Here is a 26,793-nt window from a genome sequence, read left to right on the forward strand (position 1 = left end):
TCATATCCTTCTTTTAGCTTCTAAGTCCTCAGGTTTTTTTCATATACTACCCTTAAACCATACACTACCCTTAAATCACATTTCTCTATAACTGTACTTATGTGATTATTTATATGGAGGCTTTTATTGCTTGGCAGGAAAATAGAGAGCTTTATATTTATTCCTAATACACTTTTTCTTATACTTAGCTCATTGTTTCAGACTGAGGAATTGTGACAGTTTAGACTTTTATATCTTTGCTCACATTACTTACAGCTTTCTCCCATCTGTGTCTACTGAATTCTTTCATCAAATTTTGCCCAAAAGCCACTGAAGCTTTCTCATTGAAATAAGTTGTATTTAGTATTTAACTTACATTATACTAAGAAAAACAACCCCAAAATTCTGTGATAAGAAAAGGATGAATATTTCTTTAAATGATAAACATATGCAGACTAAGAAGGAACGAAATGTGGCAATAAGACTAGAGCACAAGGATGTGTGGACTTCTCCGGCTGATCACATTTGGTTCTCTTTATATCAAATGATATTATGTTAGAAAGCATATAGAGGTGTTTATATGTAACTCGAGAATCTATTCTTTTATTTATAACCCAATTGTGACATGTCTCTGACATAGAACCAATTAATTGAACTTACTTAATCATACAAAACATTAACATTCAGAAAAGATTGAAAAGATGTTCAGATGTGTTATCTACCATAGTCATTTCTTCGAAAGAAAAAAATGATGTAGCAGTTCCAGCAGGAAGGTAAATGTAAAATTACCTGTGATTTACAAGTTAAAAGATCATAAAACATTTTAAATTAAACATGAAGTAAAAGAAAGCAAAGATGAATTAGACTCTGACTTAAAAGAGTTAACTATTTGGGGAGACATTATAGTGTTGCAATGAAATAACATGGGCTCTAGATTTAGATAGAGCTAGGTTTGGCTCCAGGTACCAGCAATTACTAGCCATGACACTTTGGGCAAGTTACCTAACTTCTTGAACTTGTTTTATCTCTGTAAAACAGGTCTGGGAGTAGTAATTACTTCTTGAGTTCTCTTTAGAATTAAATGGGATGAAGTATATAAAGTACATATCACAATGCCTAGAGCAAAATAAACGTAATAAATATTGGCTCTTTTTCTTCTTGCTCTGATTATTGTCAGAACGATCTTCACCATCATCGTTACTATACTACTATTCCTACTTCTATTAGTATATGATGGTGAGTGGTAATATATTAGCCTAGAAAGATATATAATCAGATCTATGCTTCGGAAAGAAAAAAAAAAATAGTAGAGATGGATTGTTAAAAAGCAGGGATAAGAACCAATAATAAATTCTTGTTATAGTCCAGCCAAAAGATGTAGAAAGCATTAAAACAATGACAATAATTATGAAAAAATGGAATATGAGAGCAAAAGACAGAATAGCAATTACTTTCCTAATGTATTCTTAAAAAAAAAAATCAAGGTTTCTAGAATTCTTTTAACTACAGCCTTTTAAAATTTTTAATTTGGCCTGGCAGGCATGCTCTTTCGTCTCTTACATTACTCTGAGTTCCTTGTTGAGATTACTGTAACTACCTAATGATGTTCAGATATTTAAGAAACATTCCACACTAGAGACTATATTAAAATCTTTTTTGCAATTATTCCTTAGAACACTTATATTATAGAAAAATTAATGATTAAAATAAAAAACAAATAAGCTTCATTCTACCACTTTCCCCAATTTCCATGATTGGAACTAATTGGTAATCAGAGAACTAAAACATTAGGGTCAACTGAATAAATAGCAAAAGAAAATAAAAGGACTTTTAGGTATTGACAAAAATTTCAAAGAAGATCTTGATAAAAGAAAGAATTATAAATGGCTTTCAATTTCACTATTAAATATTTATATATTTCTTTTCCTTAAACACATTTTTAAAAACATATCTTTTTACCAATCTTTAATTAACTACCTAGAATAAAATGTTTCTTGCAATTTGCCCACAGAGATTTATAGCAAAGGGTGAGGGGGATTATCATCACTACCAAGGAATGATGATTAGCAGAATTAGGAGAGGCTCTAACATACTAACTTTTCCAGAAGACTGAATGCCTTTGAACATAGCCAAGCAAACCATGACCCAGGCAGCCAACAAACAGACGGTCATCTTCCAGTTTAAGCCCCCATTCTCAGAAATGGAACTAGAAATATTCAGTGCTTCTCTGTACCAGTAATACGTGGTGGCAGAACTTTTTTCACATTCTGGCTCTACAACTGTAAAAAGAAAGGTAACACAATCATTTCAAATTATAAAGAGTAACGAGACAATTTTTCATTACAGTAAGTCTGTAAATTAGTTCTTAATATTTCCTAGAAAAGTATTACTATTCTATAGAAATGTTTAAAGTCACAATAAAAATCCAACTTCAAAAATATAAAATATCAACAGACAGATATCTTCATTGATATTTCTTATTACATGTTTCTAAATAGGGATAAGCGAGCTTTCCTCAAAGTAATTAAAACAAAATTTATAATCCCTTCCAGTCCTAGAATTATCTTCCTGAGATAGAGCTGTCAAATATGCTAGCTGCTGGCCATATGTGCTTTTGAAATGGAGCTAGTCCAAAGTGACATGTGCTGTAAATATAAAATACAAAGGCAATTTTGGAAAATTAATATGAGAAAAATAATGCAAATTATTAATAAATTTTACATTAATTATATGTTGTAATGTTAATATTTTAGCTAGACTGGATTAAAATATTTCACCTATTTCTTTTTACTTTTTTACATGTGGTTACTAGAAAATTTTAGACTACATATGTAAGTTGCATTCTGTATTTACTGGACAGCACTGCTATAAGGAACTGTTCTTTATATTCTAGCATATAAAAATAAATGATAGAAAAACTATGAAACAGCACAATCGAAGACATAAAAACAATTACTTCAATCCAAATTCTTCTTTTTGTCCTTTATTTTAATGAAAATGTAAGGCATTAAGAAAGGTGTACAAAATAAAAGACTGTCAAAGTTAACAACTGAAAGCTTATAATATTTCACCTTAATGTCATAGGGCATGATGAAATAACTTGGGAAGGGGAGTACAGTCAATAATATTGTGACAAGTTTGCACGATGACAGATGATTATTAGAATTAGTGGGGTGATATCATTGTAAGGTATAAAAATGCCAAATCACTATATTGTATACCTGAAACTAATATAACTAATAGTATATTATATATCGACTATACTTAAAATAATAATTTGGGAAGAGCTAGTAAAATTAGAGGATGCCAAAGGTCTATCCCCTTGAGTATGCCAATCCTGAACATGAGGGAAAGGTTGTTATGATAATAATTTTGAAAGATTTTCCCACATAATTTTTTAAAAATCTTGAAATCTCATGCCTTTATTGACTTTAGGTTCTTTAAATATAAAAACATGACACTGTCCATGTCTTACAAGTGTACGAAGCATTTTTCACCAACGGACACTGATCCCAAGGTAGAGGCTGTTGAAAAGACTGAGAAAAATAAAACAAACTCCAGCCAATGATGACATTGTAGTAGAGAGCCACAAAAAAGGACACCTATAAATAAAACAATACAATTAAATTAAACCTCTCATGCCTCTTCCTTTGAAACAATGAGATGATATGTTTAAGATCCCATTTGACAATTTAAAAATCCTCCTCGTTTTATTTCCATTTGAAATACATGATCTATTCTAAAAAGATGTTTTTGACAGGTCCTAAGAACATGCATTAACAAGATTGAACTATATTAACATGTACAGTTTGTTTTGTATATTAGTGCAAGCTCTGGTAGTGGTTTTTTTTTTTTAATATGATTAAATAACCGAGTAGAAATACACACTCAGAAATTTCATTCAAACGCAAACTACATAATTACAAAACATAAAAATTATATGGCATATGCCATATCAGGAAACTTACTACACAACTTGCAAATCCAATCCCACCCAGTTTAGGGCTTATGTAATTCCATACACCAATGCTTCCTTGTCGAAATCTTTGGCCCAAAGAAAGTTCCAGGAAAAAAAGGGGAATACCTATTACCAGAAGCAGTATTAAATATAACAAAAGATATGCACCTACAGAGACAAAAACAAAACAAAACAAAGATTATATTTTCAATAGTCACAGTAGAGAATATACTAATTCTGATTATCTCATGGAAGATATTTTAACTTCTACATAGTATAATTATAAAGGACTTTAAACAAATGCAATTTCATTATTTTAAACTTTCTAGTATTTGAAACCCGAATTTGATTGCTACGAAGAGTTCCTGATAAAAAAATAATTATAATAAAAAAAGAATATCAATGAAAAGTTCCCATTTCATTTTATTAAAAGGGTAAACAATTTCATTTTTCATTAAAAAATTATTGATTCCTTAAAATGATTTTTCAAGTAGGTTTCACAAACTCCTGGAAATCTTATTCACACAATGTTTATGAAGTCATTTATTAAATTTTATTCAAATTCATCTAAATCACGTATTCCTAATCTGATAAATTAGAATAAATTAAATTTTATGGTATTAAAACTGAATTTTTTTTCCTAATAAAAACAGGAGAGAAGAAATGGCTGTCTAGACTTAAAAAGGAAAAGAAGAAAAATAACTTCTACCATGGTCAAATGTCGTTTTCCCCCAATACACTTCACATAAAAAGCACACTTCAGAAAACAAGTAATTTTTTGTTTTCCAGAAAACAAAAAGGGGTTGTGAGATTGACTGAGAAACTAAGATATTTAATATCTATTGTAAAATATATGCACTATTATTCTTGTAGTAAAGTTTCAGTGCTTAAAAGAATTATTATTTTACAGCTAAATTTCAAATTAAGATATATGAATAGTGATTTAAAAATGCACTGAATAGTTTGACAATGTTAATATTAAACTCTATTAATTGATACAGTTAAATATGAAACAGGTACTCATTTCTATATGAGAATATGTATACAAATTATTCATTAAATAACCTCTAAGATGATTTCCTACATTCAAATATCTTATCTAAAGTTTTGTCAAACCAGATACTATCCAGTGTGTCATGTAATTGATGCTACTAATTCCCTTTTTAAATGAGGCCATTCATTATTATTTTCCCATTAAAAAAATATTTAATGCTATTGAATAGATTTTGGAAGCTATTCAAATTGTTCTGGTAGTTATCCTGCTGAAGAAGTAAATATTAATGATTCTTTTCAACTTATTTATCTCAGTATCTATCTATCTCTGAAATAATAACCATATACAAGAATTTTCTCTAATATAGTGGTCAGTAGAAAATCTTCACTGTTTTATGACTGTCTTTCAGTCTTTCGGACTTGAGTTGATTCTACAAAGAGGTATGTACTATAAAGCATGGATGACTGAGCTTATAAAAGAGAATTACCAAATTTCTAACTCTAAAATTAGTGGTAACACGCAGGCACTAATGACCTGAAAATGTTTCCCAAAGAACTGAAACTGCATTTTAACATTTGTATCAAATTCTAGAATATGAATGGAGTTATGTATGTGTAAATGACTAGGAAAAAAAAAAAAGAGAGAGACAGAGAATTAATTAAGATTGGACTTACTAGGATTCTTCCCTCATTTATGTGTCTGACATGCTATTTTTAGATACTTAGCCTTTCTTCTAACTCAAATTACTCTAATTTTTAAATCTATATTAAAAATAAGCATAGCTAAAATATAATTGATCATTTACTATTTGCCAGGAACATTTCTGAGCATATTACATGTTACTCATTTACTCCTCACAAGAATCTAATGGAGGTATCATTATTATCTTCATTTTACAGGGGCGGGAAGTAAGCCAGAAGTTAAACTGTGAAAGGTTACACGGCTAGTGTAAGAAAGAACCAGGCTTCATAGTCAAATTGACTTCAAAACCTGAGCTTATAACTTCTGTATATGCTCCTTATTAAGCTTAACCATTGTGCTTTAAGTATAATATCTTCAGACGAATCAACTTATATTGAGTCTATTACGTTTTAGTTCTATTAAAGTGCCTCAAGTAACGAATGAATAATATTTAAGTATCTTGAGGTGGTTGATCTAAATTGCCAGAAGATACTACTCAAATACCTAGAAGGCTCAATGCTATTCTGCATGTTGAGTACAACTTTTTGTATCTTGAAATGATAAACTACATTGGTATATTTTATAATATTGCTATCAAGTATGTGATTAGAAGAGAGGAAACAATCCTAGAAAGGGCATTTTTACTCCTTTAACAAATTAAAATTAGAATAAGCCATTTTTACCAATAAATAATTACTAAATATAAAATTATTTAGCACTTTCCACCAAGACAAAAATTGTATTAAATGAAAGGCAACCTAACTTTTCAGCCAAGACAAGCCTTCTTCTTTAACAGTACAGTACATCCAGTAAGGTTCATAAGGTGAAAGGTTCCAAAAATCAGAGTTCATCTTTTGCCAGTCCTGGCAAATGCGATAATTTGTATAAATCAAAAAGCAGAGTAGTACACAGCCACTTATAGTGGATTTAATAAATAATTCATATGTGATGTTACTAACGAGCTAAGAAGCTTACAGTTTTAGTGGAGTGATATGGAGTGCACCACCAACTTCGTGTATTGATTCTTACCTCTCAGGAAGATTTTTCAAACAGGCTACTTTTTCCAAACCTGTTATTTTGTGGCTAGTTGAATTAATTAAGCAAGATCTTAAACATATTTTATCACCATAATACTTTAGCTTTTTATTTCTTAGGGGCTAAGAAAAAATTTAACATATGGTTATATTATTTAATTTGATTTGTAGATTATAATAACATCAAAATAAAACCTAATTTTTGGCCAGTCAATAAAACCATCACAAACTGGAATAAAATACCGAAACATTCTTTCTCTCTTTTGTAGACCGAAATGAGGCGTAGAGAATATTTAGTTACTAACCACACTTATTTTAACAGCTTCCATGTACATAAACAATAAAGTTTCAACCCAAATGTTAGTTAATACTGTTTGACACCAGCGTACTATAGAGCTTGAGTTGTACATGAACAATCTATTCCTTTGTATGTGTTTTTTTCCTTGATTTTTAAGACAATGTTGGTAATTATATACATAAAGACAAAAAGCTAGAATATCATGTTGATACAGAAATTTTTGTTTAAAACTAAGAATGTTAATTGCTTCAAAGTTTTCTTTGAAACAAAATGTTTTCCCCAAATGCTGTAGAACTGGAACAAAATACATATGATATCTAAGGATGAAGAATGTCTGGCGTTGTATTAATTATCTAGTTAAATCCCTTCTCCTGGGATCTATAAAGTTCTGGTCAGCATTTGAAGACTATGATCATTCTAAATTATATGTAACTTTTGTTTTCCTTGAAGAGTAAAACAACTTAAAATTCAGAGTTAATAAGTCATACAGAGAAAATTCTGTCTTCATTCACCAATGTTGTCTTATACCAGAAACTTTGGGTTTTTCTCCAAAGAGAATAACTGACAGGCACAAGGGATGCAATGTTTGTTAGAAAAGTCAGTAACTTAGAGATGCTTAATAGCATCCACACAAAGACTTTGAGAATTCATTACTCTTAAAACAATCCGTGAGTGTTCATAGCAAGCCATCTGCTCTTACTGGAAACCTAATCTGAAAACAGAGCTGAGCTCATTTTCAACAAAGGAGTCTCCCTAGCTTTATAATGGAATTCATAGTTTCTAAAATAATGAGACTCCAGCAACAACAGCAGCTATTTGAGATAATCAACTCCAATTTACTCAGCAATGTGTCACTTTAAAAAAGAAGACAACTTACCACCCCCATTCTTCTGACATGTGTATGGGAATCGCCACACATTCCCCAAACCTACAGAAAATCCAACTTGGGCCAGAATGTATTGCATCTTATTTTTCCAAGCTGGTCTTTCATCTTCGACCTCAGATCCTTCTTCAGCATCTGTATCTTTCTCTTCTTGGACATCAACAATTAGTTCACTTTTCTTAAAAGCATCATCAGCTGAGTCTTCATTGGAAAGAAGGTCTTTGACAGATTCAATAACCTCATCGTCTAATTCTCTTTTTACCACCTTGCTGTTCTTAGGCATTGGAAAGTGCAGGTAGTATTGTTTGTTTGTTTTTTAATTCTTCTATGGAAAATTTAATTCTTTCAAAAAATTATTTTAGTTGATATGAAGAAAAGATGGAGGAGGATATCAAATAAATCCTTGACTCAAAGTGATAAAGTCAGGGATCCTGGATCTGTGCGTCCAATATTCTGTAGATATCTGTAAAATTTTAAGTTGAAAAACAATAATATTTAATAAGGAAAAATATTTAAAATACTGAAGACCCTTTCTTATTAATTTTTTATGACGGAACCTCTTTCTGCAGAATATAAAACATATGATCGTTGGATATGTTGTTTTAATATATCGACAAGCGTAAAAATTGTAAAGTACACATGAGCTTCACACACATTTTTTTAGCTAACTTCTTCCTTTTTGCAAAACTCCACTTTGATCTCAGACGTACTCAATGAATTAGTCCATTAGTAACTAAAATTTATGACTTTTTAAATTTATTTTCTTTTTTTCCTGATGGAAATACAGCCCTCATTTTATTACTTATGGAATTACACACACAGTTGCATGCCATCCTTGTAAATTTATCTTATACAGAATCTCTTCTGTTCATGTATTCATTTATTCACTAATTTAATATTAATAGTGATGGGACTTCAAGGGATAAAAACATTAATGAACCATACAACATCTACTTTTAAGGTGCTTATATCTAAGAGAGAAAGGCATACCTCAAATAACTATACTATATTGTATAATTTAAATGACCCAACATCATTACAATATGAGAGATCAGAAATGTTGGATAAAAGTGATATTAGAGTTGAACAGAAATATAGCGAGACCACACCAAACATAAGGAACAGCATGAAAAGTAATGTGGTAGTAAGTGGTTAAGAACACTTGATATTTACGTGAATATTCTCTCGAACAACTCAAGAAAACACAGCCATCACTTTGGTATTTTTTCTTTCTCTAGTTCTTTTGTGTTATATCTCATATCTTTTTCTCTATTCAGACACAGGTCACATAAGTGTACAAGGCATGTCTACAAACCAATAAGACTGTCAGTTTTAAAAAGTGACTAAACATGAGTACTACCTTTCAAAGCTGGATCAGGAGACATTAGAAATGATATCCCAAGAATTCTATCATTTGTTACTAAAAAAATAAAATTCTTTGATGGACCTGCTGCTACAATTACATTGAAAGTAGAGAAACAGCCTATCTTACTTTAATTTATAATCTTAATGAGACAGGGTGCTGGGTAACTTAATGAAAAGAAAATATTTAACTTGACCATGTAACTTATATTCTGCCTTTAGGTTTTGGTGGTATTTAGTTGTTTCCAGAATCAGAATATATATCCTAATAGCAAACACTCATTCACAATTCAGTGAGATTAAGAAGAAGACTATGAAGGAAATTGTAAAAGAGAAACATTCTCAATATATTTTGAATAATAGACACATTTCTAAAATAAGTACAAAAATTCTCATGGTGACTACTTTAAAAAGGCCAACAAGGTTTTGATATGGGAATAGTTTCATGAGGTTTAGGATTGTGTCTATTCAATTTCAATTATTTTTCCTCTAGAACTAAATTAATCAGTAAATATTAATTGACTAAATGAATAAATTCAACCACTGAAAAATTGAAATAAGCTAATTTTCCAAATAATTTTTGCTGTACGAAAACGATCTTACACATAAGAAATTGATATTTGAGAGGCATGAATTATCTAAAGGTCTACATTTATTGAATTATCTAAAGATAAACTGTTGGCATAGTAACTTAACTGATACATATATAGGCACATTAGTTTTAATCTGACAAACTTGGAATTGTGTCCTCACTCTTTTACATATTAGTTGTATAACTCCTAGTAGTTATATCACTCTTAGGCTTAGTTTCTTTAGTAAACATTAGCCTGCAGATATTTTTCTTTTTTCTATATAAAAAGAAAGCTAAGGAATGTATACAAGTTTAGAGATAGTTTACAGTAAAAACACCTACCATTTCATAAAGAAAAAATTTAAAAGACAGTGTTACTCCTGAACTTCCCTCAAATTAATTATCTCGGAAGTTGTATTTCTCTATACATGTCTAGTTTTTGCAGGAAAAAATATATAAACAAAAAAATAAAAATGAAAAATAACACCTTTGGACACTATTGCTTTTTTTTTTTTACATATCCAATAAATAATACCGATTTACATATAATAACTTTTGGTAAAGTTTACATTTAAAAATTCCTATCAGACTACTCAAAGTTCATATTTTCTATAAAAAAATCAAAATCTAATGTAAACAAAATTTAAATGCAACTTTATATTATAAATGCCTAAAATATACATAACTATATATAGATTGTAAAATGCAATAATCCTAGGCAATCTTTATAAAGTTAAAATTAAAAAGGGATGTTAAATATGTACTTGCATGCATTTAGAGTTCCTTCTCTATTATAAGCGAAAAAAAGAAAATGTTTGTAGATTAATGGTATCACAAGTAAAATAATTTAAGCTCTCTTTTCTCTTTGTTTCTTACACATTTACCTCCTGCTTTTGCCTGGAGTGGCTGTAGAAAAATATAGAATGGGGTTGTAGTTAACACTGAAACTTCCATAAAAAATTTTAAGTCTGAGGGGGATGGGAGAAAGTATTTCTTTTCTTCACTAGACCATAAACTCTGCCTGAAGAATAATTTTGTCTTACTCATCTAACATTCTCACTGTATGTTTAAACTTGTTTGTCAGATAAATGAACTAAAAGAAATATGACAGAATAATACTATATGATAACTATGAGAATTTTGACTATTACACATTTTGATTTGCTTTTTTTAACCCCAAGGCCCTATGCTTACTAAGTCAGAGACATTCCTTTCTTCTATAGAGGATGCATATGGCCAAAAGTAAAGATATGAGTTTCTGAATGAATTTGTAAGCACTTAGTATGAGACAACAATTTGTAAGTTTAATTAATTTCAAATTTTTAAGACCTAACTTCTTTGAAAAATATTTGTTTTTATGAATGCCAAAAGCTTTCCTGAAAAACTTAGTCCATAAGAGTAAGCCATAAACATAGGTTAAAAAGAGAATAAAAGCGAGGTTGACTACTGGCCAAAGTGTATTACTATTGCTACTTCTGGGTATAGAAGAAGAAATGAAGCAGTAATGTCCAGAAAGAAAGTAAGGTAGACGGTGATACAGTACCGATACTCTGTAGGTCACAGGTCATATAATCAGTATGTAGTAACTGCACAGCCTCTGCCAAGTTAGCACCATCCATTCCTGTGACAGAGTCAGCTGGGGGACAAGTTATCATCTACAGTACTTCATCTGCACCTAGAAATTATATTAGCTGTCTTCATCATTATCTGGTAACAGGATCCTATTTACAACTGAGCAACAGATATTAAAGAGCAAGGGTCAACAAAATATTTATTGCTCATTAGTCAAATGTAAGCCATTGTCTAATTTTATAAGTAAAATTTTATTGGAACAGAGCCATGCCCACACATTTACATATTTTCTATAGCTAATTTTGTGCTGCAACAGCAGAGTCACTTTGTATGAACTAAAAAGTTTAAAATGCTGACTCTACTGAAAAAAAATTGACAACCACTGTTCCAGAGAATAAATTTGAATTAAAGGTGTAGAGTGTTCCAGCTCACTCCACCTAGGCTCCATTCATACGTCACTATTTTCGTTATCGAATAATATGACAAGATAGAACTCAACCCATTCAAAGATTAGTAATTACCACGAATAAAAGAGTTTTACATAGAAACAGGGATATGGAATGCTAGTAGTTGAGAGGGGAAGAAACATAAGCAGCATACAAATGTAGAATATATATCAGGAAAGAGAGTGTTACAGAGTTTCAAAGAGATTACTTACAAAATAAATAAATAAAAAGACCTCAAAGATTCAACAAATGAAAATTAGAATTCTCCTAAAAAAAAAAAAAAAGAAAGAAAGAAAAAGCTCCGGGAAACATAAAGCGTTAACAGGAAAAAAAATGGTAGGTAGATGATACCAATTACAGGTAAGAAACAGAAAAATTCATTATAGGAATAAAAAATGTATTAGAAACGAGTAAAACTAAGATAAATGCTACTGCAACTACATCCAGAGACATGGAGGACAGACTTAAGAAAATTTTTTAAAAAATTAAAAGAGACAAATGTTTTGAAAGTAATTGAGAAGAAAAGCTAATGGAAACTTAAGTTATATAAAGATGATGCAGTAAACTTAAAATTGGTATATTCATGCAAGAGAATAGAATTGAGAAAACATAAAACACTAAAAGAGAAAATAACAGGTTTTGCTTAGACTTGTATTTTCAAATAATAATAATACAGAAGGGTCAATGGTGAGAAATTACTGGAAAGATTCCTAAGGATTTCAAGCATAAGTAGAGAAAATAAAAAAGACTCAGGATATTCAATAACCTCTATTAAAACAGAGGAAAAAAATCTTATTCTTCAATTTTTATACTCAATTATTTTCTATTCCAACTATGAAGGCAGAGGAAAAATATTTTTATCTATAAGAGATCTAATGAATCCTACTGGAGAGGTAGAAGAAGAGACTACCTAAGAACAAATTTTAGCCAATCGAGAGAGAAAACAAAAGTAAAGATCTTTGCAACAGAGAAACCATGCTAGAGAATAGAAGTAAACATTAATTTAAACAAGAAAATAAGGTTTCAAATCTGTAGAAATTATATGAATGTCTAATCACTATGTTGTACACCTGAAACTAATTATTATATATTAACTGCAATTAAAAAATAAAAAAAATATTTAAAAAATGAAAAAATAAAACTGTGTAGCATAAATAAATAAAAGGTTTAAAAACTAAAAAAATCTGTAGGAATTATTTTGAGGGGAAAATATATAAATTAAAATTCAGAAATAACATAACAAAATAAGTAATTAAAATGGAAGAAGATAGAAATAAAAGCATGCAAATGCCCTCTTCTTTTATAGCAGAAATCAATATAGGATGCTGTTTAAACATCAAACTCATAGTCTAAAACAGGATAATAACTTCAATCTCTTCATGTTTTAATATAATCTTTTATTTAATTTTAATGAGATCTTATAAGATTAACATTCATTGCTGTGAAGAGACATGTAATGGTGCCAAACATACGTATCTAGGTTCTAGACACAGGCTGAGTTCAAATCCTAGCTCTATCACTTATGGTTTTATAACTTTGGCTAAGTTACTTAACTAGGTTTCAGTTTCTTCATTTATAAAATAAGGAAAATAATATGCTTGTTTAATAATATAGTATTTGAATAAATGCCAGCACACCGAGAAGACTCAGTATATTTCCTTTTATTACTATGGTTATCATTCCTCTCATGATTGTATTACAACTGGTTTGTCACATATTATTCAATTAAGGATAATGTAAGTCCAGAGCCAATGCTACATGTTTTAGTTGTTTAACACCACTTTTATTTTTAAATAAAAAGTTTTCTATTGCTACATAATAAATTACCTCAAAACTCAGTGGTTTAACAAACAAATAAAATTATTTACGCATTAGCAATTTGAGCTAGGCTTAGAGGATCAGTTTTGCTGGTCTTGACCTGGATCACTTCTGCACTGCAGTCATTTGTCAACTCAAGTGGGAAGGGTAGTCCGAGATGATCTCACATTCTGACAGGAGGTAAGCTTTCAGTCAGAGCACTTTGGTTCTCCTACACGGAGTCTCTCCAAAATGCTAGCTCCAACTTGTTTACATTGTAAGCTCAGAGTTCTAACTCCAGCCAAAAGAAGTAAGCCCAGCATGCAAGTGCTAATAAAGCCTCTGTGTCACATTTGCTAAAGTATCACTGTCCAAAGCAAGTCACACAGCTAAATCCAGATTGATTCAAGAGTAGATAAACGCCACTTATTGATGGAAGAAGAGACAAAGTCCAATTGCAAAGTGAGAGGGAAGATAAAATTATTGCTGACATCTTTGAAAATAATATTTCACATTTGTCCAGTTAGATTTCCCTTCCCTGAGGAACACTGAGGAGAGAAATAATGAGTTGGCATTTCATGCAATTCTAAAAACATTATGCCCAGGCTGTAACTACTACCGTAGTCATGGATCCTGTTTCCTACTTTTCAGAACTGTTTTCATTCTTGACCTTTTCCATCTCATTGCCAAGCACATTGTTGTTTCTTTGAGCTCCTGCCACCCTGCACCTTAGCCAGCATCAGTTTCTGTAGCTTGTCAAACAAAGAGCCCTAAATATTAACCAATTAAATATGTAAAACAATTGATGCCTTTCTATTTATCTATTGCATGTAAGGACTCACATACAAAAAATATGTTGGGAATGTAAAATTATTTAAATTTGGACTTACATATACATTTTTCTCATTCCATTTTTATATTGCTTTATCTTCATGTGTAATTTTTCATTAAAAATCTATTTTAAATCACTTAAAACTAGATCCAAAACTTTTGTAAAATCAATGTAATAAATTTATAACTCAGAGGCTCTCAATCCAAAACTTTTGTAAAATCAATGTAATAAATTTATAACTCAGAGGCTCTCAATCCTAACCATTTTTAATATTTCTTTTTTCTTTTTAAGATTGTTTCCTTGCCTTTCAATATAAATTCTGAGATCAACTTATAAATTTCTATCCCCTCCAAAAAAACCTGCTTGAAATTTTAAATGAGACTACATTTATTCTATAGAACCATCTGGGGAATACTGACACCTTAAAAAACTGAGTTTTCCAATCTATGAATATGGTATATATTTCCATTTATTTATGTCTTTAATTTCTCTCTAGAAAAAAAAGTATTTTTTACTAGAAACTTTCCTGCAACAATGCTGTCATGTTGTTGATTTTTTTTAATCCCTTAGGATTTATATATATACGATATGTCATCAGTAAATAAATATAGTTTAGCTTTTTCTAATTGTTTATCTTAAATTTCTTTTTCTTGACTTACTTATTGTACTGTCTAGAAAATCCACTAAAATTTTGAACAAAAGTGTTAAGAGCAGACATCTTCATGTATAGCCCAATGTTAGTGAGAAAGTACTCAATATTTTACCCGTAAGTACAATGTTAGGTATAGATTCTTTCACAGATAGCTTTTATCAGTTTAGAGAAGTTTCTTTTTATTCCTAATTCAGTGAGTTTTTCTTTGGAATCATAAATAACAAATTTAGACACGTAATTTTCTGCCCTTATTAAGATAATCGTATAACTTCTTAACTTGTTCATATAGAGTATTAAATTGATTACTCTGGTATCTTAAACCAATCTTTCATTATGGGATAAATCTCACTTAATCATGACCTATTATCTTCTTAATATATCACTGCAATCAATTTGCTAATATTTTGGTAAGGATTTTTTCAACTATAATCATGGAAAAATGTGTGTAAGTTTTATTTTTTATTTTGCTTCTCTGATTTTGGTACACATATAAATTAAGTTTTTAAGTGGGTTCTCTCTTTTTCTGAGCAAATACATGTATGATTAGTTTTATTTCTTCCTTAAATATTTAGCAACAGTCACTGATAAAGCCATCTGAATCTGGAGTTTTCTTTTAGGTAATATTTTAAGTTAAAAATTCAATTTATTTCATTGACATACAGGTACTTAGATTTTCTTTTTCTTGTGTTAGTTTGGGCAAATCATGTTTTTTGAAGAATTTGTCCGCTTCATCTAAGTTGTCAAATTTATTAGCATAAAGTGATTCATAATATTTCATAGTTTTTAAATATCTGTAGAATTTGTAGTCATATCCCATTGCTTATTTCTGATATTGGTAATAGTCGTTTCCTCTGCTTTTGTCTTGATTGGTCTTACTAATACTTTCACTATAGAATTAACTAAAAATATTATGCAATTACTACAATTTTCAAGACTTTTGGCTTCTTAACTATTGTTACAAACTCTTTTGAAATTACATTATACTAAATTTTAATTAATGTTTCCAGTGAAAATATGCAAAGACTTAAAACAGCAGGCAGGCACTTGCATCTTAGAAATGAGAGATGCCTCAAATAGACATGCCTGCACTGGTGAATTATTGGGATATGCCACAGCTTAACATTCTACAATAAAGAACTAGAAAAACAGTAAATTATCTCTCAACTTGGACAAATTCAAATTATACTGAACAAAGTTTTCTTTAAATATGAACTAATTCTGAACTTGAATCAGAAATTCACTGTAGATTCAAATGAAATATATTTTCTAATTCTAATATATAGGGTAAGACTATCTGAATAAAAACAAAATGTTGAACCATAGTACAACACCAAAGAAAAAATGGCACATATTGCAAAGTTCATAGTTATGGATTAATTGTAAAAAGAAAAGGGAAGAGATTTGATAAAATAATAATGATTTTGACAAATAATACGAAATATTTTCAACAATATACGATGCAACCTAAACATTTCCTTTGCAAAGCATATCCTCTTTACACAAAATAATTATATTAAGCAAAAAGATAACAAAAATCACAGAGCCAATCAAAACAAGGAAAACTTTTTATAAATGACCATACAAAGTCACATATCCAAGTGGAATAAAAATGTATTTTCAAGCAGAAGCTTGTACATGAAAGTTCATATCAGTTTTATTCATAATAGCCCCAAACTGGAAACTACACTAGTATCCTTCAATGAGTGAATGGGTGGATAAACTGTAGTATACCCATGTCATGTAATTTCTGCAATAAAAAGGAAAGAACTTTTGATACATTCGATAACTTGGATGAACTTCAAGGAAATGATGCTGAGTAGGGGCAAATAACAATTTCAAAAGGATACATATTTCATGATTCCATTTATATGACATTTGTGAAATAACAATGATAAAGATGAACCAAAGAATAGTTGCTAGGAGTTATGGTAGGGAAGGGTAGGTGAGTATGCTATAAAAGAGTAGTAAAAGGTTATATTTTGAAATACTACAATTTAGTATCCTCACTGTAGTAAGGATTACATAAATCTACATATTTGATAAAACTACAAAGAACTATACACACACATACACACAGGCAGGGAAAATGACTGCATAATCTGAAATAGCCCTATGGATTATACTAATATCAACAGGCTGGTTTTTATATTGTGCCATATTACTTTTATACAAGATTGTAAAATGGAAGAGACTAAGTGAAGGTTGCACAGGACCCTTTGTACCTTTCTGTGAGCTTGCAATTATTTCAAAATTAATTATAATTGTAAAGTAATTTCCATAAATTGAAATGTACATTTTGTTGACATCTATGAACCAAAGACAGATTTTAAATCTTGCTTAACTAAAGGTCTTTCATCTTTTAAACATTTTTAAAATAGACAGAAAATCTTTTAAAGACTCAAAATTTTATTGACATATGAAAACACTTCAGATGTAGGCACTGTATTCATTTCCTGAGGCTGCTATAATAAATTACTTCTAATGTAGTAACTTCAAAAAATAGAAATTTATTCTTTCAAAGCACAGAAAGCCAGAGATCCAAAATCAGTTTCAATACACCAAAGTCAAGGTGTGGCAGGTCCTCATTCCCGCAGAGGGCTTGAGAAGAGAGTTTGCTCCTTGCCTCTTCCAGCTTCTGAGGGCTGTCTGCATTCCTTCACTTGTAGCCACATCACTTCAATCTCTACCTCCAGGTGTACATTGCTTTCATCTGAAGATTGTCTGTATAGACCTTTTTTCCCAAATAACCTGAATATATTATTTTTAAATAAACAAAAAAAATATCTCCAGGCCTAGATTGTTTTATTGGAGAATCCCACCTAATATTTAAAGAATTAACACCAACTCTACAAATATCTTTCAGACAATACAAAATGATGGAACACTTCACAATTAATTTTATGAAGCTAATATCACTCTAATACCAAAATCATACAAAGACAATACCAGAAAAAAATGACACTGCAGATCTATATCCCTCATGAATATAAACACAAAATTCCTTATTACAATATTAAGAAACATAATTCAGCAATATATAATAAGAATTATACACCATGAACAAGTGGGGTTTATTCTAGGTATACAAAGCTGGTTCAAATTCAAAAATCAATAATGTAGTATACAATAACAACCTAAAGACAAAAAAATTATATGACCACATCAACTGATGCAGAAAAGACACTTGACAAAATTCAATATCCATTCATGATTAAAAACTGTCAAACTAACTAAGTAAATAAAACCCAACTAGGAATAGAGGAAATTTTCTCAATTTGATAAAGATCATCTGCAAAAAAAGTACAGCTGACTATATTTACCAATAAAATACAATGATTTTCTCTTAAGATTAAAAACAAGAAAAAAATGTCTTCTCAAATTTTTATTCAACATACTACATACTGGAAGTTCTAGCCAGTACAAGAAGGCAAGAAAAGGAAATATAAGGCATATAGATTGGAAGAAAGAAAACTTTTCATATCCATAGACATTCTGATTGTCTATATTGAAAATCCCAAGGAATTTTTAAAACATGGACAGTACTTTTATACTGAAAACTACAAAGTGCTGATGAAAGAAATCAAACAAGACCTAAACATAGACAGACATACTATGTTCATAGATTAGATGATTCAACATAATAACTGTCAAATTTTTCTTAATTGATATGCAGGTTATGCAAATCCCAGCACTTTTTAGATATAGGTAAGATTATTCTGAAATGTATACAAAGCAGCAAAAAACTAAAATAGCTACAACAATTTTGAAATAGAAGAATGAAGTGAGAAAAGTCAGTCTACCTGATTTCAAGACGTACTATATAGCTAAAGTAATAAGACTGTGAAGATAGACACATAGATTAATGGAACAGAGGAGAGTGCTCATAAATAGACCCAGACAAATACACCCAACTGATTTTACACGAAGGTGAAAAAACAATTTCAGTGGATAAAGGAGAGCTATTTTAACAAATAGTTCTGGAATTAAAAAAAATTCCTAGGCAAAAATATAATCTTGATCTAAATCTCACATCTTATATAAATTTACTCAAAATGGATTGTTGACTTAAACGTAAAACATAAAACTATAAACTTTTAAAAGAATCCACCAAAGCAAAAATTGGTAAGATAGACTTAGAAATTAAAAAACTTTTTCTTTGTGAGATAATTTACTAAAAGAATGAAAAAATAAGCTAAAAACTGGGAGAAAATATTTACAGACTACATATCAGAGAAAGAACAAATATTAAGGATCTGTAAAAAACTCATAAAACTCAGAAATTAAAAATACTTTAGAAAATGGGCAATAGACATAATAGGACATTTCAATGAATATGGCAAGTAGATGGCAAATGAGCACATGAAATGAGGTTCAATATTATTAGCTACTAGGGAAATGCTAATTAAAACTACAGAGAGATGTCACTGCATAACTATCAGAATGACTAAAATATAGTGACAACCAAATTCTATAAAAGATACAGAGAAATTGGATCGTTTAAACATTACGAGTGAGAATGTAAAATGATACAGCTCCCTAGAAAACTAAACGTGCCACTACCATATAACCCAGCAATTGCACTCCTTGGCATTTAACCCGGAGAAATGAAAACTTATGTTCCATTAAATTTGTAAATGAGTGTCTAAAGCAGCTTTATTCATAATAACCCTATACTGAAAACAACCCAAATGTCATTCACATATTTGAGTGAACGCTTAAACGAACTATTAAGTCCATAACATGGAGTACTATTCAGAAATAAAAACAAGCCAACTACTGATACACACAACTAAGATGAATCTACAGACAATTATGCTCAGTGGAAAAAGCTGACTCCAAAAGGTTGCACATTGTATGATTCCATTTATATGACATTCCTGAAATGGCAAAATAATAAATGTGAAGAAGAGATTAGTGGTTACCAGGAGTTAAGGAGGAGTTGGGGGCACGAGTAAAGTGTTTGTGGTTATAAAAGTGCAACGCAGGGACCCTCATAGTGATGGAACTATTCTGTAATTTAACTCTATCAATCTCAATATTCTAATTATGATGTTGTAGTATAGTTTTTGCAAGACGTTACGTTTGTAGAAAACTACATAAAGGGCACACAAAAATTATTTATATTTCTTAACAACTACATGTCGTATTTGTAAAATAATTTTTTAAAAAATCCTCAGCGAACTCACTAAAAAAAAAATATGCATTTTTATACTGATATAACTGATTAAATTTAGTGAAACCGCTAAAACTCATTTGCTGCTCTAATATAATTTTATTATTACAAATGTTGAAAGAGAAAACTTCCTTGTAAATTCAAAAACTATAACAATCATAGAGCCAAAATACTCCACTTTTATACCTTAATCATTTCATTTGACAGCATCTAATGCCTGGATATTGTTTTCCCAAGGAAATCTGCCATTGTTTTTACTTTTAGAATATTTTTAATATATATTTTGAACAAATAATATAGTAATATGGTATTAAAGGGCATGGAGTGAAAAATATCCTCTCACCCTTTCACCCCAGCATATCCAGTCCTATCCTTACCTCCCTGTAAGTCATCGAAGTTCTCCACAGATATTTGGTGTATATTCAAGCTCATGTGTATTTTCCTCACCTATCTAAACTGTTATGCAACTGTTACTATATACATAATTCTACATTTTGTTTTTTTCATTTAAAAATTCTTCAAAAACTTCGATCCCAATAAAATAGCTTGTTTTGTTTTGTTTTTAATGAGGGTATGATGACAGTATATCACATATTTAGGCCATTTCTGAGTATGTGCTTCAATATTAAAAAAACTAATTTTGTATACCTGGCATGTGCATATTCGTAGAATAAATTTCTAAAGGTGGAACGGTTTGATCAAAGGAATATGCTTTTAAAATTTCAATAAATATTGCCTGTTACAAAAGTTGTCTCAACTTGCACTACCACAAGCAATATATGACAGTTCCTGTTTCCTTCTGCCCTCTTCCATACAGTGAGTAATCTTTTTGATTTTGCAAAACTGATAGGTGAAAAGCTCGAAGGGTAAGCATTCTATTCAAAGATAACAATCAATTAATCTTATGTAAAATGACACATTAGCATATAAATCACAAGGAAATAAAGTGACCTTCAAGACTAAAAACAGCTCTGTCCTATATCGAGTAATACTGTGCATTTAAAACCACTCTGTAATGGCCATTTGCAACAACAACGACAACAACAAAATACCTGGGAATTAATTTAACAAAGGATGTGAAGGATCTATATACTGAAACCTATCAGATATTTTTTAAAAAACTGAAGAAGTCACAAAGAAATGAAAATATATTAAATGCTCACAATTAGAAGAATCCAGATAGTTAAAATGGCCATCTTACTCAAAGCATTATACAGATTTAATACAACCCCATCAAAATGCCAATGACATTTTTCAAAGAAATAGAACAAAAAATTGTTAAATTTGTATAGAACCACAAAAGACCCTGGATAGCCAAAACGATCCAGTGAAAAAAGAATAATGCTGGAAGTATCACACTTCTTGATTTCAGATTATAATACAAAGCTACAATAATCAAAACAGTATGATATTGGCAGAAAAATGACACACAGACCAATGTAACAAAATTGAGAGCCCAGAAATAAACACACCTGTATAACAGCAAATAATTTTTGACAAAGGAGCGAAAAACGTACTATGAAGAAAAGAAAGGCTCTTCAATAAATGGTACTGGGAAAAACTGGAAAGCCACATGCAAAAGAGTGAAAATAAACTGCTATTTGATACCACACACAAAAATCAACTCAAAATGGATCAAAGACCTAAGTATAAGACTTGAAACAATAAAATACATTTAAGAAAATATAGATACTAAACTTATGGACATTGCCTTGGTCTCAGTGAGCATTTTATAAATTTGACCCCCAGGGAAGGGAAGCAAAAACAAATGAATGGGACTTGTCAAAATAAAAAGCTTCAGCATAGCAAAAAAAACCATCAACAAAACAAAAAGGCAACCAACCAAAGGGGAGAAGATATTTTCAAACGATACCTGCAATAACGGGTTAATATCCAATATAAAGAACTTATAAAACTCAACAACAAAAAAACAGACAATCCAATTTAAAAAAATGGGAAGAGGACCTGAACAGATGCTTTTCTCAAGAAGACATACAAATGGTCAACAAATATATGAAAATAAGCTCAACTTCACTAGGCATAAGGGAAATGCAAATCAAATCACAGTGAGATACTACCTCATACTTGTTAGAATGGCTATTACCAATAAGACAAAAACCATTGGAGAGGATATGGAGAAAAAGGGCCCCTTATACACTTCTACTAGGAATGTAAATTGGTCCTCAAAAAATTAAGAATAGAGCTACCATACTCAGTAACCCCTCTTCTGGGTAACTACCCGAAAATTTAAAAACATTTGTAAAGACACATGTACCCCTATGTTCACTGAAGCATTATTCATGGTAGCCGAGACATGGAAACAATCTACATGTCCTTCAATGGATGATCAGATAAAGATGTAGTACATATATACAATGGAATACTACTTGGCTGTTAAGAAAAAATGAAATACTTCCACTTGCGACAATATGAATGGATATTGAAAGTATCACATTGAGTGAAATAAGTCAGATGGAAAAAGACAAGAACGAAATGATTTAACTCATATGTGGGATATTAAACAGAGAGCAAAAATGAACAAACAAAACACAAACAAAAAAAACTCATAGATACAGACAACAGAGTGGTCGTTACTAGAACAGAAGGGAGTGGTGGTAGGTTGAAGAGAGTAAATGAAGTCAAATATATGGTGATGAAAGGAGACTAAACTTTGGGTGGTGAGCACACAATGCAATATATACAGATGATGTATTACTGAATTGTACACTTGAAACTTATATCATCTTATTAACCAATCTTATGTCACCCCAATGAATTTAATTAAAAATAAAACACACTGTAGCCCAGTCTGTAAAGCTTGTTTTTTTCACCCAGAAATATAAGACAATCATTATTGGTCAAAGTTAATATTTAAGCAGATAAATTTATTAAAAATTATTTACTAAATATGTCTAAAAGAGTAGATAGGACTTGTTTTACATTAGAAGGTAAATTAAAAATAAATTTAAAGATTCATGTCATGTAACCTTGAATGTTTTCATGCATCAGACTATGTCCATGGTTTTTGTTAAAAGTGCCATCTGCTCAGAAACTATTTTAAAATCTACTCTGCAAAGAAACATATTATTATATCCAACCAATCATGCATATGTATATAGTAATAAGAGTTAACATACTCTCTAATAGAAATTGAGAAAAGCTTTCTGAACTTTAGATAATCAAGATGGTCTCTTTTAGGTTCATCATTCTATGTCAATGACTTTTTAAATTACCTGGATCATAACTCCAGAGTTCAAAAGAATGCAAATTTCTTGCCTATTCTTATGCAAATTTTATTTTATGGCACGACAAGAATATTTTCTAACATGCACATAGTAAATTTAAACTATGATCAGTGGGTAAATCAATTATTATAGAGTTTAGATTTTAGTAATTATTCTATCTTATTTTAAATTTTCAATAATTGAAAAGGCATCTCACTGATTATTGGTATCCAAAATAGCTATGATCCAATTTTTAAATTCTTTATTATTTATTATGATTTGAATATGCCCTCCCCCTCAAATTCATATGTTGAAATTCAAACCCCATAGTGATAGAATTAAGTGTTGGGGCCTTTGGGAAATGACCCCAGGGAGCTACGCAGCCCCTTTCGCCCTGTGAGGACAGGAAACAGACTTTCCTCAGACACTGCCCGTTGCTTGCTCTTGGACTCTCCAGTCTCCAGAACCGTAAGAAATAAATTTCTATCGTTTTTAAACCACTCAGTTCATGGTATTCTTTTATGTCAGTTTGAACAGACTAAGAGAGTATTTCTTATTTACTTTATTAATTGGATAATAGAGCATTAATTTCCTAGAAACATGTATAAATCTTTCTTAATGCCATTAAAATATTAATATCTCGAGTTACACATATAGGAATTATAAAGTAATTCTTGATTCAAGAATGTAACTGTGCAATCAGAAAAAGAAAACATGTCCACAGAGATTACCTTCTTTTCAAAACTCCTTATTTCTGTCTTTTTTGGAAAAAAGAATGCATAGAATACTTCATTTTGAGAAAAAGCATCAATGAATCCAATTTAAAATTTGGTGGGATAATTTATCATTGTTCATGTGAATAGAAAAGGCACTCACTCACACTCACAAAAATAAAATAAACGAGTCCTACGGTCGAATATTCCGAATTTAATGAGAGAAACACACGTATTCTTCAAGGAAAATTGAGTCCATCATCAAGTACTTTAAGTACCTACTACAAGTCAAGCCCATTACTAAGCGCTGGAGACAAGCAGGGCTGCTTCTCAGCACGTCTTGCAGAAATGGGGCTGGGTAGGTAGGGTAAGCAGCCGGGTGAGGATGCTTCAACAGAGAATATTCCTTAAAGCAAACACATTGTTTCAGAGATCCCGGGAAAGCAAGCAGGCATTGACAGCTATAAAACAGCTTTAAAAACTGGGTGAGGGGGTGCCTAAATGCAGTACATAAAGCAAAACCTTCAGTCCTCTTGGTTTCTGCACAAATCGTGCAGACTAAGACTGGGTCTACTTTTAAGAACTGAAAGAAAAACGGCCGGACAGGGAGAAACGGTCGCAGTGTCATTTGCATAGGCACCCAAACACTGTTGACGTCACCACGCCCTAGTGCGGACCCCGCCCCGTCTTACTCCAGAATTTCCCTGCGAGCGAAACGAAGGGGAAAAGGGAGAGCTAGACACTGGAAACCGCGAGCCTGGGGCTTGGCTATCCGCGAACGCGCGCAAACGCCCCTTCTCTGCTTAACCGAAAGGAATTCCCGCCCCTGAGGCCTCTGCGACCGAGTGTGTGACACCTGTTTCCAAGAGGTCTCGGACGATTTGTTTCATATAAGGCTAGGTGTTAACGACTGAAAGGCTCTCCCTGTGCTCAAAACCGTCCTCTGCCCGGGCCACGCACAGACTAGCTATGTGAATGACACGTACAAACAGTCTGAGTTTCCAGTTCTTCCTATGCTCGCCTTAAAATCCCGGCACCATCCCCCTCACCGCCACACTCAATTTCCTGGGTGCAAAGAAACACATGGGCTGTGTTTTTTTTGTATGTTTGTTTTTTTGTTTCCGTAGCCACGTGCCTCGCTCACGGCGAAAGGCCCACTTTAGGGACATTTATCGCAGGATACTTCTGGCAGATGGGAATCGGGGTCACGTGAAAACACACCGCCTTCAATTATCGCCTTCAGCAGTTGCAAGAGCAACCAAAATCGAATGAAGAATGAGGCTGCCCCTCTCACCGACTCACCGTTCACCCGCACGAGGATCGCCTTCCATCTCACCTAGAACCCCGGGAGCGCCTCGTTCCGTCCCGACCCTCCCAACTTTCTTGTTGGAGTTGCCCCAGTCGGACGCCACCCTTCAGCCAACCCAGACTTGATTTGGAAACGACTAGTCAGTCTCTCGGGGATGCTGTGGGCAATTACGCGACAAGAAGGAAAGGATGGCGGCACGTTTCGACCCATGTGCTTCCTTCCCCCTACGCGCCGCCTCTCGTCCCCTCGCCCCGCTCTGTGCAGGTGCAGGATGCAGAGCCTGGAGGATCGCCCGCTGAACCCAGCTTCGCCCTCCCCAGGCCCTAGAGCCTCCCTCCCTCCCCTCATCTCAGGACACAATCAGAGTCCTTCCCGGGATCTAGCCATCAATCCGCTCCCAGCCTGGGTCCTGGGGCTCCAGGACGGCTAACGGTGCGCCCCACCCTATCTAAACCCGGCCCTCAGCAGTGGGAGCGTGTCATTACCGTTAGCGTGTCTGAGCCGCGCCTCCTGCCGCTCCCACGTCCAGACAGTGGCAGCCCTGGCATAAAGGTCCGGTCCAGGGGGCTGTGATGGAGGCCGCGAAGGAGCTGTCTGGAGAGAATCAGCTGCTTGCTGAGGGCGAGCCGGGGGTGTGGGTCGAAGAGGGTAGCTGCCCTGCGGAGGGGCACGGAGAGACTCGCGAGTGCCTGTTTGTCGGCCAGGAAAGGAGCACGAGATGCAGCGCACGGGTGTGTGCCCGCGGGTGTGTAGGAGTGTGACTGAGGGTGTGACGGAGGCTCCCACGTGCCCGGCCCGCCTGTGCGGCGGTCGCCAAAAGGCTGCGGGGGAAGGGGAGAGGCTGCAGAGGGTTGAAGGAGGGATCTAGGTCTCCCCGCTGCGAATTGCACCTCCCCGCCCCACCACCCCTTGACGCAGAGGCGGCTGCGGCTGCCCTGCCGCGTCCTCGCTGCGCTCAGGCGGGGCGCGTCAGGGGCGGGGTTGACCCGGGAAACCCACTCCAAAACCAAACAAAACAAATCCCCCTGCCATCCAGTCCTTTCCAATCCACTCAACCGAAAGATAGGCACCAGTTGCCCGACCCCGGCCTTTGTCTGAGGTAGAGTAACCATAGAAATGGTCCTACCTCTCACCTTCTGAATACTTTGTGAGATTCGGTAACGGGACTAGAAGTGGGTGACCCAAAGAACCCGTTTCCCTAGGCTTTCTCTCCAAGCTGGCTATTTACAGCTCTTGCAAAAGAAAAACACTGGGCATTTGCTGTTGGTCAAACGGTGGCCCAATAGAGCTCAGTGACTCTGGCCGCGTTATGCAA

At 32.7% G+C, this 26,793-nt stretch overlaps 1 protein-coding gene across 1 annotated transcript in view; it reads right to left on the reverse strand.

The window, feature by feature from the left end:
* Positions 1-26,502, reverse strand: part of SLC6A15 (solute carrier family 6 member 15) — a 45,778-nt gene extending 19,276 nt beyond the window's left edge. Inside the window, exons 1-5 of the mRNA XM_039868974.1 lie at positions 25,964-26,502; positions 7,822-8,290; positions 3,948-4,105; positions 3,455-3,581; positions 2,077-2,258 (exon numbers count right to left, since the gene is read on the reverse strand). Coding sequence (XP_039724908.1) covers positions 2,077-2,258; positions 3,455-3,581; positions 3,948-4,105; positions 7,822-8,110 — 756 coding nt within the window. The 5' untranslated portion in view covers positions 8,111-8,290; positions 25,964-26,502. The remainder of the gene's footprint in view (positions 1-2,076; positions 2,259-3,454; positions 3,582-3,947; positions 4,106-7,821; positions 8,291-25,963) is intronic.
* Positions 26,503-26,793: the final 291 nt, after the last annotated feature.

Source organism: Pteropus medius, unplaced genomic scaffold, assembly GCF_902729225.1.
Source record: "Pteropus medius unplaced genomic scaffold, Ma_sr-lr_union100, whole genome shotgun sequence".
Lineage (NCBI taxonomy): Eukaryota > Metazoa > Chordata > Mammalia > Chiroptera > Pteropodidae > Pteropus > Pteropus medius.